Source organism: Cannabis sativa, chromosome 6 (genome assembly GCF_029168945.1).
Source record: "Cannabis sativa cultivar Pink pepper isolate KNU-18-1 chromosome 6, ASM2916894v1, whole genome shotgun sequence".
In the NCBI taxonomy this organism is placed as follows: Eukaryota; Viridiplantae; Streptophyta; class Magnoliopsida; order Rosales; family Cannabaceae; genus Cannabis; species Cannabis sativa.
Window position 1 is genome coordinate 71,392,437 of NC_083606.1, and position 16,426 is coordinate 71,408,862.

Consider the following 16,426-nt stretch of genomic DNA (forward strand, 5'->3'; position numbering starts at 1 on the left):
CACACACCATAACTCCTATAGCATTAAGAATTTCAAATTAAGATGTGTAACATCTTTTTACACTCTTAATGTTGGTGATGATGGTAGAGGTTACTCATAGTAACAAGTAACTCCCAAATGTTACAAAAAGATGACAACTAATATACATTGTCATATGTTACATATTATTAGTTTATTACACATATTTAGTCTATATATTATATTATTATAAATAATATAGCACCTGCGGGTATAATTGTCATTCCTTATTTTAAAAGAAACTAGTGAGGAAGCACGTGAGTGACTCTTAAAATTATTTAAGTATAATTATTTTAAGAAATAATTAGTATTTTATCTCTCGAACTTACAACACTATAAAATTATATCATTTAAACTGTACACTATGTTAAAAAAATTTAGTAAACTCTTCTGTTTAGAGAGACATAAAATTTTTGTTAGCTATCATTCTTTTTTAGTATCTAAAATTTGATGTGGCATTGTTAATTAATATTTTTTTTTCTCCCAAACATTAAAGCATGTCTCCTCTTAAAAAAGAAATTAAAAATTAAATAATTTTTCATATTTTTTATTTAAAAAGAAAAAAAAACTCTTACCTAAAGTGTATTTTTGATCAATAAATATATTATTGTTGATTTAGATGAGAAACTTGCATTTTTATTTTTTATACTTAAGTGAAGAAATTCGGTAAGTAATATATAAATATGAAAACGTTTAAATCTAATTGTTGAAGTAAATATAAAATTTTAGGAAAAAAATTAAATATACTTAGAAATGTTTTTGGATTTTTAATACTACTAATAAAAAATAATAATTAATACAAAATTAATTTTAAAAAAAATTATAAAAATGGGCATAAGTAAGCAGATTGTTTGAACCTTGTTTCCGGCATGTTAAATTATTCTAATTTATTAAAAATTTGTAAAATATTTTTAGAAAAACTAAAATTTACATTGTCATATAAAAAAATTAAAATTAAAACTATCTGGATATCGAAAATACGAAATGAGTGTTTGGTACACTTAATTTTAGAGAGTGGAACATAGAATTTTCTTAAATTAATTATATTGTTGTTTTTTTATTATTTTTTATTATTTATAGTTGTATGTTTATTTATTTTTTTTAATAAGTTTATTTTGTGGCTTTAATTATAAATTTAATAGAATGAGAATATAATGTTAAATTTTTTCATTTAAGTAATAATTATTTTTCAATTAGTAGTATTATTATAGTAGAAAAGTAATCTTGTTAAAAAATAAATAAACATGTTTTATATTTTTTTTATAAATAGATTACTTAGAAAAAAAAATCTTAAATATATAATATATATGATGAGAGAGAAATACTTTAACTCCCTCAAAATTGTGAGGGACTTTTTTGTAAATTAATTGTTAGAGGACTAAAATTTTTGAGACTTTTATTATAGTTATATATATATAATAAAATTAATATTTATAATTAAATTTATTTAGTACCCATCAATCGGTAATACATTCTATATATATATATATGTGAAAAATGCTAAAGATATCAGTGGTGTCTGCTAGCACCCTCCTATTCTACTAACGAAACTTTAAATCTGACAGCACCAATTATTATAGGTCTGCTACTTTTACAATTGCTCAAATTATACTAAATCCAATTTTGCCACTTTCTTTGGTACAATATTTTTATTTTTTAATTCTACTCTTTACATCATATTTGATTATTTTTACAATTACATCAATTAATAAATTTTCATATTCCAAAGAACTTAATTCTTACACCACCATATGTAATATATTGTTGCCACAAGTGTTGCTGAGAAAACTTGGCGCCTAAACCTATTGGTTTTAGCTTTAGAAAGCCATTGCAATATTGTTTAATTCCATTCAACACCTCAATTGGACATATATTGTATTTAAACAATCTTGACTTGAATCTCAACCTATCTAATGCCACAAGCCATAAGATAAAATGATGCTTTGGTATAGACAATCTATTCCACACTTTTTCTTCCAGTTGGAAATTCAGGACAAAGGATAGCATATCATTTTTTGATGTACATGTAATTGCAACATTGGGGAAAACATTCAGATCCAATATCAACTGTCCTTTTCTCTACCACTGTTACGGATATCATATAATATGATGCTTATTTCATCACATCACACCCAAAGCATACAAGAAAGAAATTGCAAATAGTAAATGCCATTAATACTATTTCAGTAATTTAATGCCATATATAGCTAGACTGAAATAGAGGATGGAATCCATACAAAATTAGTTTGATCAGGGAAGAAATGACAAACAGGACCCATCCCTGGCCCGAACCCTAGCGCCTTAAAAGAAATATGTTCGGGTTCCCACTCAGAGGTATCCAAGTGACAAACGACGATGGTTTCAACTATGTCTCCCCTTTCACCACGCAACGACATCTTAAAGAGCCTCCTATCACCAACCATGCTATGACATCCGTAAACAGCATAAGGGAATTCCATAAGATGGCATGCCACCATCTTCGGAATAGGGATCTCCCTGAGATCATCCAAAACCGTGTAGTTTTGGAATATGGCGGTATTGGAGTCATTGTAAAAGGTTGTTGTGAGAAAAGTGAACCCGTGGCCGAATCCATCCAATCCAAAGATGCCACGTACGAAATCAAGCATAGAGTCAAAAGAAGTAACACACTTCCTAATCTCTCCTTTGATGGGATTAAAATCATCACACATTTGGAGAGTGGATTCCATGGATTTGGCTTGTGGTGAGCCTTGAGGGACTGAGAATAGCCTAAGAAGGTTTGGAAGTTGTTTTAAGGAGAAAGGAACCGAATTTGGAGCTCCTAATAATTGTTGCTCATGTTGAAAAGGAGGAGATTTATGAGGTTTTTTATTCTTTGGAAAATATATAGGTTTTGTGAAGCCCACTTTTATGTCATTCAAGTTGATAAAAAGTGACTGTGCTTGTATAGTTGAACGGTCAAGATCATGGCCATGATTGTGAATTTGTGATGATGATGAACTATGATGATGATCATGTTGATGATGATATTGGTGATCATCTTCATTCTCACTAAGAAGACTTATAATATTGTAATTGCTCTTCACATGATTATTATTGTTCCTTATTGTCTCTTGACATTCACTACTCCAAGAAAAGTACTGCAAAAATATTAATTAAACAAAAACATTAATTATATATTAGATTAAGAACTTTCTAATATTAGATTTCATCATGTTAAAGGAAGTAATACAAGGATGAATTAATTAATATATGATATTCATCAGTTGATTAATTAAAATTAGTTAAGAATAATAATTACCAGGAGGACAAGAAGGAGACACCAAAAACTCAATCCCATAGTATAAATATCTTTTATCACTTCTTCTTCTGCTCTTTAGATCATTCAACATATATAAAATTATTATATAGGAAGAAGAAAGATATGGTTGACATTAATATGGAATGGCATGGTATGATGTCACAACCCACATTTATTTATTTTTTATTTCTACTTAATTTGTGTTATTGAAATGAGATCCGTCAGTTTTGTCCATCTCTTTTTTTAAATAAAAATATGATATATATTAAAATTAATTTTATAACACTCACAATAAGCGAGGTATATATTAAAATTAACATATTTTGGTATATATATATTTTTGAACACGAAAATTGACTAAAAAATTGTAATAGGAAGTTGACACACGACTCTTAATTTTTATATTCATAGGTATGTTTATATCTTTTATTCTGATGTGTATATATGTTTGTTTTGAAATAGGAAGATGAGAAAAAGAGTGATTCTGGATGTGTTTACTTTGGAATTAGATACGCACTGAACTGATGAAGCATCATTACTAAAAAAAAGTTACTTTTAGTGATAATTTTTTAGTTATAACATAATTTTTTGTGATTAAATGTGATTTTTAGTCATAACAAAAAGTTACTTGTGACTAAAATATAGTATTTAGATACAAGTTGTTACTAATTTAGTTTTAGTCACAACAAGTATTGTGACTAAGAACACATTTTTTTTTTAACAAATTTAATTCATTAAATAGTAATATCCGCTAACACAATACACTGAAGAGCATGTGGAACATTGCTCTCAGTAAAAAGACGATCAGACCAAAAAGCACTGCGAGCAACACAATGTGCGGCTTTGTTAGCAGATCATTTAACATGACAAATAGAAACATTATGTAAAGAAGAAAGAATCATCAATTGACACTCCTGAACAAACAAACTAAAAACTGATGGAAGAGCAACCGAGCTATTAAGAGCTTGAACAACAGCAATACAATCTATCTCAACTAGCACATTGGACAAATTCTTCGACTTCAACCAACTAAGGGCCTCCTTGACGCTCAATACTTCAGCCACAGCCGGCTGACAAGCCCCAGAATGCAAAGAGGCACTAGCTTCGATTAACTTCCCATGACAATCCCTAATGACCATGCCCGTACCATATTGAGTTGTTGCCTCAAAAATCGCCCCATTTGTGTTTATCTTCAACTTCCCAACAGGCGGCTTTTCCCAACAAACACTGCTACCAACAACAGTAGCATCAAACAACAGCAGTTCAAACCTGTTCTCTTGAGCCAACATCCAACTAGAATGACACGACCTTGCCACTTGAACCACATCCGCAGCCTGAGAAGGGCGACCCTGCCAAAGAAGCTCATTTCGAGCTTTCCAAATACCCCATGCTACCATCAAGAGCTCATTCACCAAAGCCACTCTACCCCCTGACAGAAATGCCTTAAACCAATCGGCGAAGGTAGATTCTGTAGAAAACTGTAACCCCACACCCGACCTATGCCAACAGATTGAGCAAAATGGCAGCCAACCAAAACATGAAAAATGGTTTCTTCATCGGAATTACAAAACAAACAACGTGGATCAACAGGAACATGCTTTGTACGCAATTGGGTACGGGTTGGGAGTCGTAGCTTTCCAAGCAAAGTGAAGAATCTTGGGGGCGACTTTAACTTTCCAGAGAACCTTCCACAAGTCAGACTCCAACTGAATACCCCAATCACCTTTCAATTCTTGAAGATAACGGTAGGAGCTCTTAACCGAGTAAAACCCATTCGACTCTTTACCCCAAAACCAAGAATCAACATTAACATTATCACTTAGAGGAAGCTGCATTATCAACTCGATATCTAGAAATGACACAAGGGTTCACATCAGAAACCAGCCAAGGGACATTAAGCACAGGGGTAGACACACCAGACCTGATTCTCCTTCTAGCACCATCATGAACCAGTCGTTGTGATTCAAACACACTTTGCCAAATAAAACTTGGATTCAGACCTATCTTAGCCGTAAGAAAATTACCATTTGGAAAGTAGCGGGCCTTGTAAATACGTCCCACAAGGGAATCTTCATACAGAAGTAGACGCCATCCCTGCTTTCCTAACAAGGAAAGATTGTAATCCCGTAAATTACGAAAGCCAATCCCACCTGAATTCTTGCTTCTACAAAGTCGTCGCCAACTAAACCAACTGACACCTTTTGTTCTATTATTAGAGGACCCCCACCAATACTTTGACATTAAGCTCTCAAGGTGTGAAACAGTCTTAACCGGAAGAAAGAACACAGACATCGCATAGGTTGGCAACGCTTGAGCCACCGTTTTGAGCAAAATCTCACGACCAGCCTTTGATAAAACACATTTAGTCACAACAAATTGTAATTTTTGTGACTAATACTTTTAATCACGAACCTTTTAGTCACAACATAAGAATGCTGATTTATAATTAGTCACAACTTTTACTTTTAATAAATCACAAATTTTATTGTGATTAAAAGTAGGATTTTTTGTAGTGTTATGTAATATAATAATGTATTTTAGTACATAAAAAGGATAAATCATTTATGATTTGTTTCGTAAAAGTTATTGACTCATTCTTTTATTTTGTTAATTAATGATAATTCGAGTACTTTGTATATATGTTGCAAATGGAATATAAAGCATGATCTAATTGGTATCTTTATTATTATTTTTTTATATACGATGATAGTTATTGTAGTCATTACAGATTTTTTATAATTTTTTTTTTTAAAAAAAAATGATATGCTTACGAAGAAAATAATAAACATATATTATTGCTCCTTATATTTATACATAAAAAATAATTTGTATACTATATTTAGAAGAAGAGTGTTAATATTACAACCTCTTAGTTAATTATCGTATTTGAAAATACATATCAGAATATTTTTTAAAAATTTATTTTTATAACCGTATTCATTATAATTACAATATCATCTTTGTAGATTTTAAAATTGTTAATAGTTTATATTACTAAAAATAAGGTTGATATTTTTTTAACACACATAGTAAACTACACTACTATATATAATATTAGGCTTTAGATTTGTGGTTGTTTCTGTTAATATCATAAAATTATTTGGTCAAGATCTATTTTGTTTTTGTTAATATCATTTCAGGGTATTATTTTTAGATTTATTCTCTTCGCCAAATATGACTCTCTCTCTCTCTAACCATTCTCGGCCATTTGACTAAAACAAAAAATAAAAATATAAAAAAATACCTATAATTTCGATTATTAGCAAATAAGTGAAGCTATAAGGGTTTTTTTGCCTTCAGTTTATGTCAAACCCTTTCGATTCGCCTCGAATAACTTCGGTTGCGAGTTTTTATCAAAACCAAAGCTAAATGTTCAAATAAAACCGAAAGTAAAAGGTTTTTTTTCGTAGTAGTGTTACAATATTAAGAATTCTATCATCGATACGGTAAGTTATTTAGAATTTTTAAAAATTTGAATGGGCCTTATTTTAACAAATATCTCCATAAGACGAATAAAATATTTAGATATGTATTTCGAATCGGCACTAAATAATTTAAATATGAAATTAATAGTAATAACACTCCTTGAAAAAAAAAAGATAATAATTAATTAGATTTTTTGCTATCTAGAATAATTAATGTTATCCAGAAGAAGATAACACTGACAATATAATAAAAAGAGGAAGTGAATGTTAGGGTTTATAAAACACTTAGGGCCCGTTTGGTACGCAGGATTGGATTGGATTAGACAGATTAATTTGTGCAATCCAGTGTTTGGGCATGTTAGAAGTCTGGATAACTAATCCAGTTAACCTCATTTGTCTGGGATTATTTATCCCATCTAGCAGGGTGGGATAAATAATCCCATGCAGGTGAGATTTTTTTTTTATCGTTTTTTAAATTTAAATTTTATTAATATATTTTAAATTTAATAAGAATTTAAAGGCAATAATTATCGCACATTTATTTATACATTTTTTTTATCAAAAACTTATTCATTAAAATTAGTAAAAATGTATAATTTTGAATTATTATACATAAGTTTTTAAAATTTAGAATATTATTAATTAAATAATAGTTACTTAAATTGATTCTAAGAAAAAAAATATGACAATAAAATTATATATTATTTTTAAATTACTAAAAAATTTATATAAATATTTTAAAAAAATTAATATTTATATTAAATTAGTGATTAAATTAGTGTTTAAGATAAACAATTAAATATTATTCAAGTATTTTTATTTTACTATTTTAATTATTTATTAAATAAAAAATATGACAAAATATTTTATTATATATTTATGATATATTCTTAATTATATATGATATATTATTTTTTTTTACTACGAATTATTTATTTATATTTATTTATTATTATATATTTTAATTTTAATTTATTATTATATATTTTTATTTAATTTAAGTTTTTTTTTAAAGGAAATAAATAAAATAGTCCAGTCCATTCTTAAACCAAACACAGGATTATTTTCAGTATAATCCAATCTTGTCCAGTCCAGTCCAATCTTTTTCAGTCCAATCCAGTCCAATCCTGCGTACCAAACGGGCCCTTATAAAGAAATATATAAATCACAGATCTAAACATATTCGTAAAGTGCTTTAATATAGAAAACCCTAAATCATATAAATCTATAAAGCCTTTGCTAAATTAAAGAAGAAGATGATGATAAAAGATCAGCGGAAGCACTAACCTGAAGCCATTGTTGGAGATTGCAGAGAAGGTTTTGATCTTCCAAGAATACACTATTTTCTAAAGTATTTTCTCTGATGGGGAATGAGAGAATACAGAAACCCCTAGTGTTTCTTGGGGATCATTACCTATTTATAGAGTCATCTTAGAATAACTCTTGGGTATTTATAATTTGGCCCCTCAACAAATTATAAATTAGCTTATGGTACCTACACATTAATTCCATGACACTTTAATACCCTTTTGATACCCATAAGATAATTGGTCACTTAATTTTGTATCACACTTTATAATAGCATATACATTATACATATGTGCCCACTTAGGATTTTTAATCTAACAGTGAAGTCTAAAAAATAAAGAGAAATGCTAAAGAGTACTAGTGGTGTTTAGCATCTTTCTATGTGTTAATATCACTATTGGTCCAATTAAGTATCGGGTCCCATATAATTTAATATAATAGCTAGTCAATCACAACGTGACATGTCGAGAAGGTGCTAGACACCAGTAATGTCTAATAACAATGCTCAAAAATAAATGTACTCTATCCTAATATAATAAATACATTCTCGTTATGTGCGCTCATGTATAAGTTATGTATGGTATTGAGAAACGATAATGATATTATCATGTTGGAACCATGCCTGTATTAAATTACATATTTAAATGTATCATGTTGGAAAATTTATTATTACACCTTCATAATATGAAGATATTTTGGAAGATTTGATATTATCAAAAAAAAAAAAAACTAGTGTAGTTTTTTTTCATAACCGTATACATTGTGTTCATTTACGATCACTTGTAAAAATTTTCAAAAGATCAAAATAGTTTATAGTCTATTTTGAATTTCTATTTGGTATAAGTTATTGGAATATTCAAAACATAAAATAAATATGAAGCATAACAATTGACAATAAGTTTTATCAAAGATTTTATGAAATCTATTTTCACGTCTCCTGGATATTGATCATGATATGAGAGGTCATGAAAGGTATTTTTGTAACCAGCTTTGATGGTCATGAAAATAAAGTAAATGCGCATATTCCTGGACTTGAAAGATAATCTCACATTGGGAATCTCTTTCACGTCCAACTCATTCATGTTCCAACATTGCTGGTTGTGGCTTGTGTGCCACGTTTAACATTGTTATAGACGTCATTGGCCTCAAATAAAACAAACAAAACATAGTTGAGCCCATCGTCTTCTTCCCTCCTCTATTCCACAATTTTGAACTAGAGGTACGCTAACACAGGGTTTGGGTGCAGAGGTTTGATTTTAGCTCCAAAAAGGTAAGTTATCACGAAATTTGAAATTTTGTTTTTATAATTACCAAATTAATTATTCAAATTAAATAATTAATTAATATACTGTTACCGAGATGTTAAAACAGACACAAAAACTATTTGAACAGAACAGAGATAAGTTTAAACAGATAATTAACAGAAAGTAAAAACAAACATAAAGTAAAGAACACACGAAATTATACGTGGTATCATCAATTTTTTAGATTGCTACTAGTCTACGGACTATGCCCAGAGAATAAAATTTATTAGAAGAATCTCAAAATGATTACAATACTAAATTGACTTATGCAAATAAAGACTCCCTGTTTGATTTTTCGCACTGTTGTAATCTATACTCCTAATCAAATTTCTGAAGTGTCGAGATCTTGAACTCCCTTCAAATTGTAGCACTTGCACTCTTTCTCCCAAAGAGTGTCTCACTTGCATACGTCAAGCTCTGTAAAAAAATTTATCAACTAGACTAGTTCCTTAGCTGCCTCAGCGACAGCTATGTACTCATCCTCCATGGTGGAATCACAGATTGCAAACTGCTTAATATATGCTTCTCCAAATCACTGCTCTACCCCTAGCTAAGATCCCAGATGTAGGCTTTCTGCCATTGACACAAGCATGAAAATCTGAGTCTGTGTAGCCTAAAGGGTCTTAAGCACCACCATGATAGACTAGCATATAGTTCTTAGTCCTTTTCAAATACTTTAGTATATGCTTTACTACTGTCCAATGTTCCTTTCCAAGATTAGTCTGATACATGCTGACTATTCCCACTGCATAGAAATTATTTGGTCTAGTGCACAACATAGCATACATTAGAATTCTAACTGTTGAAGCATAGTGGATTCTTATCATTTCTTCTATCTCATCTGGAGTAGTGGGACACTACTCCTTAGATAGTCGTACTCCATGCGTAAAAGGCCAACGAGCCCCTTTGGAGTTAGTCATTGAGAAGCACTCTAGCACCTTATCGATATAAGCTGCTTGTGAGAGAGTAAGTGTTTTTTTTCTTCCGGTTTCTAATTATAATTTTGATTCTAAGAACACAGCTAGCTTCACCCAAGTCATTCATTTCTAATTGAGTGCATAGTCATCCCTTCACATCTGACAACTTCTTGACATAGTTTCCAATGATCAAGATGCCATCCACATAAACGGCTAGGAATACTACCACTTGATTATCCTTGAGTTGGTACATACGAGGTTTATCTTCGTTTTGTTTAAAGCCATAGGTTTTGATGATCTCATCAAATCTTCTATTATAGGACTGAGAAACCTACTCAAGTTCATAAATGAACTTATTAAGCTTGTAGTCTTTCTTCTTGTCCTGGATTAACTCGATCTAAGAAGTATACATGGTATGCCGATGGTAATAATTAGGGGTGCACAAAATATAGGCCAAACCATTCAACCCAGCCAACTCAACCCATTTTTTGTAGTAAATGGTTATGTTAAGAGTAGGCCATGGCTCATTAGGCTGAAAAGTGATAAGACATATAATTATGGGTTTGGCACACTCTAACTCTATATAACCCAACCCATCCCATTTCTTAAGAGTCATTCTAAATTTTAGCAAACTTTCATATGTACATAAAATATAATTTACATTCGCAAAATATAGACAATAAATATTTTATGTTTTTTTTTATAAATATATTATATTATTATAATAATTTTAGAAAGTGAATTAACCAAAACACAATACTAACACGTAGTCCATAGTTACCCTACTACTTCTATCAACAAATCTGTTAATTCCATTTTTGGCATATTTAATTGACAAAAATATTTTATTATTCATTGTATATTTTCGGCTGGTATACATTAATATGGTTTCCTATTTGGTGTATTCAAACTTGAAAGGAAAGTTGTCTAGCTTTCCTATTTTTGGAAAAAAAGGTAAAAATGGTAAGTTTGGTTACCCATTTCGTTTTTTATCTAACCAGCTGTTATTCTGATCTTGTGTTGAGTTTCCCATTTTCTAAGATCAGTGTTTCAAGAGAAAACCGAGCTAAACTTTCCTTTTCTATAAAAGGAAAGTTGTAGTTATCGTCCACGATTCTCGTATGTATTGCGAAACTAAATTTCGGATCGATTGAAGAATTATTTGGTGGAAGTTTCTATGGGTCGAGGTCTGTTCGTACCGAATGTAAGCTGTCTATGAGATGTATATTCATTATAAATACATCTCATAGCTGCTAGGTTTTGCATCTCTTTCATACACTTAGAATTGCTTTCATATCTTAAGGAAAGAGTGTCTTTGTTTAGTACCTCTCTTGGTACTTCTCTTGTATCTTTGAATTTCATTCATATCTTTAAAAGAGAGTTCTTTGATTTGTAGAGAAGAGAGTTGTTCTACTCTTACTCTGTTTATTTGTTGTTTGTATTGTCTTGAGTCCGTATTCAAGTCTACAACGAAGAAGAACATCAAGCACCTTCTGAGAAGGGTATTTACAAGCTTTCTGGGAGATTGCTTTTAAGTCTCAGATCGGAGGATACAAGCACACAACCTTTCGTGAGATGGTTGTATAAAGCTTTCGGAGATAGCCTTTAAGCCTTGAATCGTGAGGATTCAAGCACTCTTCAAGGTGATCGAAGGGAGTTCGAGCACTTGGAGTTTTATCAAGATTCTAAGCAAGAGGTGGAATACATCAAGCTTGCGCATACAATAAGAGGGAGTCTATTTATGCATAAGTCAATTACTTTGTATTTTTGATACCGATCTAATGAATCTTATCTCTCGGGCGTGGCCCCGTGGACTAGTAACAATCGAAAGGATTGTTGAAACCACGTACAAAAATCTTGTGTTTTTACTTTTATGCACTCGTTTGTTTTTCTCCGGGTTTCTCGAAGTTACAGTTGCATTCGTAACTACGTAAAACTCGTTTTCGCACTCGCTTTATTATTCCGCATTTAATTAATCATTTAATTAAATAATCAAACCGGGAATATTAAAATACTTCAATTTCAATTGGTATCGTAGCAAGTCACTAAATTCTTAGTGAGATCTCGAGGTTATTCCGTTTAACTTGTTTTCAGTGTGAGATGTCTTTGTTTGCGTAAGGAAGTTCCATCTCTAGACCTCCTCTATTGAATGAGTCGAATTATCCTTATCGGGAAGGTCAGATGAGAGCTTTCATCAAATCGCAAGATGAGAAAGCATGGAGAGCTATTCTTACAAAAGTTGGTCTCAACCTACCGAAAATGATGAAAAAGGTAATACTCGTGTAAAATCGAACTCGGGCTGACCACTCAAGATGAAAAACCTGTTCCGGTTATAATAATAAGGCTTTACATGCTATTTTTAATGGTGTTGGTGAATGTTTTATTAAATTAATCTCATCTTGTGAATCCGCAAAAGAAGCATGGAAATCCTTCAAATTCAATTTGAAGGTACCGCTCAAGATGTAAAGAGATCACGATTTACCATGCTTCAAACTAGATTTGATGAATTGAGAATGTCAGATACGAAAACTTTAAATGATTTCTATGAAAGATTATCTGATATTTCTAATGAGTTTTTTGCCTTGGGAGAAAAACTCGATGAATCCGTCTTGGTTCGAAAAATTGTTCGAGTTCTTCCCGAAAGGTTTGATACAAAATTGCTTCGTAATGGACGAGGCAAAAGATTTTGGCAAAATGAAGGTTGAGGAACTCATGGGATCTTTAAGAATCCCTTTGAGTTGAATCAACAAATCAAGAAAAAGAGTAAGCAAAATCTCTCGAATGAGAAAAGCAAAGGTATTGCCTTTAATGCTTCGAAAATATTGTTTCGATGATGAAAATAATGATGAAATGGTTCTATTGGCAAAAAATTTTCAAAAATTCATGAAACGGTGGAAATAAAAAGTTCTTTTCAAAGAACCCAAAAGGTAACATTTCAACATTCCCTCTAAACCTTTTCCATCTAACAATAAAAAGGGTATTAAATGCAAGTAGAATGTGAAGGTTTTGGTCACACTCAATCCGAATGTGCTAATACCTTAAAGAAAAATAAAAAGGGATTGAATGTTACTCGAGTGATGATTCGAGAGTAGTGAGGATGAAAAAGAAAAGTTGTCCTAACAAGTGTTTTGTCAAGAAATTTGCAGGAAAAAGGAAAAAGCATTTGCTTGAACAATATCCCGATCAATGACAACAAGGAAGAATCCGTATCCGAATCGATGAGTCGAAATTGATGAGGATTCCATGATTGAATCCTACAAGATAATGTTTGGTAAGTTGGTTGGAAACTAGTGCCGAAAATCGCCTCCCCGGTTAAAGATAATAAAATTTTGTGTAACAACATTAATGAGTTGGAAGATAAACTCAAATGTTGTGAATCTGAATTGTCTTTATAAGAATCAAAAATTATTTCTTTAACCAAGGAAATTGATAACATTAAAAAGAATGTTAAAATGTTAAATCTGTGTTCCACCATCTTTGAAAAATTCAAAAATCGCCAAACCAATCATGCCGGGTCAATGGGTTATGTTCCTAATCAACCCGTGTCTAATACCACTAATAGTTTTGTTTCGGAAGAACTGCTTCTTACCTCGCAGTTTCGTCTCGACAAGAAAGCACTCGTTGCTACAGAAAAGAAGCAAGACGTAAGTTTGACAATTTCAAAGGGAAAGGAAGACGTTTCATTCCTATTTGCCATTTTTGTGGAGTAAAAGGTCACATTCGACCTAAATGCATAACCATGCATAACATGTTTAAATCTAATTACATTGGAAATAAACATGTTTTACAAAACAAAAAATGGGTTGTCAAAAACAAATGCTTGGTAGGTTCTACTGTTTTAAAATCACGTTGCTTCTAACATGTGGTATTTCGATAAAGTGGTTGTTCCAAACACATGATTGTGTGAAAAAGAATTTCTTGTGAACATAAGACCAATGCACCGTGGAGAAGTTACATTTGGTAACTACCTTACCGGTAAAGTCATAGGAATGGGAACTCTCAAGTTCAAGGGCTTCCTAAACTAAAGAATGTCATGTTGGTTAAAGGACTAAAAGCTAATCTACTTAGCATTAGTCGATTTGTGATCGTGGTTATATCAGAGCTTTGATAGCAATCATTGCTATGTATATAATATTCTTGATGAAATTGTGTTACAAGTGGCCGCGATCTAGTGATAATTGTTATACTCTCACTACGCATGCCACTTGTCATTCTCCGTCATTGAAAATGTTACCGACCTATGGCATGAAAAACTTGGGCACATTCACTTTAAAAATCCGAAAAAATTATCTCGTTTCGTGGATTGTTCGAGGATTACCTAAATTAGGTAAAAGAGTCATCGGGAAAATGTGGTCCATGCCGCTTAGGTAAGCAAATCGAAAATTTCTCACAAGAGTGTCCTGTATGTGAATACTTCTAGAGTTCTCGAACTCTTGCACATGGACTTAATGGGTCCAATCCAAAGTAGAAAGCTTAAATGGTAAAAGGTATATTTTTGTTTGTGTTGATGATTTTTCTCGATTCTCATGGGTGGATTTTTTCGAGAGAAAAATCCTCGATACTTTTGAAGCTTTCCAATCTCTCGTGTTTGAAATTACGAGTTGAAAAAGATTGTAACATTGGCAAAATTGTTAGGATTAGGAGTGATCATGGTAAGGAATTTGAAAATACCGTATATGATGAATTTTGTAAAGCTAACGTATTTCTCATGAATTTTCTCGCTCCTAAAACTCCTCCACAAAATGGAGTGGTTGAAAGAAAGAATCGTACTCTACCGTAAATGGCTAGAGTAATGTTGAATAGCAAGAAGCTCACAAAGCGCCTTTGGGCCGAAGCCATTAACACTCGCTCGCTATACCATCAACAGAGTATTCTTGCGTCCAGTACTCACAAAACACCATATGAAATCTAGAAAGGTAAGAAACCAAATGTAAGTCACTTTCATGTGTTCTGGATGTAAGTTGTTATATTTTACGAGATCGTGATTACATTGGTAAATTTGATTCTAAAAGTGATGAAGGTGTTTTCAGATATTCCACAAATAGTAGGCATATCGTGTGTATAACATGAGAACCCAAACTATTATGGAATCGCTAATGTTGTTGTTGATGATCTAAAAGATTTTTCCGAGTTTTCCAACGAAGAACAGATTGAAGATTTGCTTGAAAAGCCCGCTCGCTCGAGGAAAAGGAACCCCGACGAAGCTTCTCGCTCGTCGAGGTTACCGTGCAGAATCCGTTGCGTAAAATCCAACAACAAAAGAATCTGAGTATCCTTTAAATTCAATCACTGATCCAATACAGAGGGAACCATCCTCCATGGTTAAAAAGAATCATCCTTCGCATCTCATCCTTGGAAACTTGACGAGAGCATGGTTACAAGAAGGAAATATGCCAATATAATTCAATTTTTATGTTTTATTTCTTCTTTAGAACCTAAATCTCGTAAAAGAAGCTTTAATGGATGAAGATTGGTTTTTTAGCTATGCAGGATGAGCTTCATCAGCCTTGTTCGAAACAAAGTCCTGGAAAATGATTCCAAGACCACCGTTTCGTGAACATCATTGGAACCAAGTGGATCTTCAAAAATAAGAGTGATGAGTTTGGCACTATCATTCGAAACAAGGCAAGGTTGGTTGCCCAAGGATACACTCAAGTCGAGGGTGTTGACTTTGATGAAACATTTGCTCCAAAAGAGCTAGACCGGAATCGATCAAAGTGTTACTTCTTTCCATAGCTTGCATTCTTGGTATTAAATTGTATCAAATGGATGTCAACCGCTTTTTTGAAAGGGTCGTTAAAAGAAGAAGTGTATGTGGAACAACCTAAAGGGTTTGAGGATCCACATTTTCCTGATCATGTTTATAAGTTAGACAAAGCATTGTATGGTCTAAAACAAGCACCACGTGCTTCGTGTATGAGCGTCTAACTGAATTCTTGCTTTCTCATGATTACAAGAGAGGAAATGTTGATAAAACACTTTTCATCAAAAACATTAATTTCGATGTGATTGTTGCTCAAATATATGTTGATGATATTGTGTTTGGCTCTACCTCTAACTCGAAGTGTGTTTTTGTTTCCTCAGATGCAAAAGGAGTTCGAAATGAGTATGGTAGGTGAACTCACTTATTTTTCTGCCTTCAAGTGAAGCAACTGCATGAGGGAACTTTTGTCA

General features: G+C 31.9%; 1 protein-coding gene across 1 annotated transcript; it reads right to left on the reverse strand.

Annotated features, from left to right (window-relative positions):
* Positions 1-2,175: 2,175 nt before the first annotated feature.
* LOC115695883 (BURP domain-containing protein BNM2A) lies at positions 2,176-3,453 on the reverse strand. The gene is made up of 2 exons (XM_061117792.1): positions 3,299-3,453; positions 2,176-3,137 (listed from the first exon to the last, which is right to left on the reverse strand). Exons 1-2 carry the CDS (start codon positions 3,335-3,337, stop codon positions 2,226-2,228), a joined length of 951 nt encoding a protein of 316 aa, XP_060973775.1. The 5' UTR covers positions 3,338-3,453; the 3' UTR covers positions 2,176-2,225.
* Between the last annotated feature and the right edge of the window lie 12,973 nt (positions 3,454-16,426).

What these genes read in the sequence shown, in the direction of transcription:
- LOC115695883 (XM_061117792.1), bottom strand. Translation starts at nt 3,337, where the DNA reads ATGGGATTGAGTTTTTGGTGTCTCCTTCTTGTCCTCCTG. An exon ending in GTCTCCTTCTTGTCCTCCTG is followed by an intron (nt 3,138 to 3,298) that starts GTAATTATTATT and finishes ATATTTTTGCAG; the next exon opens with TACTTTTCTTGGAGTAGTGA.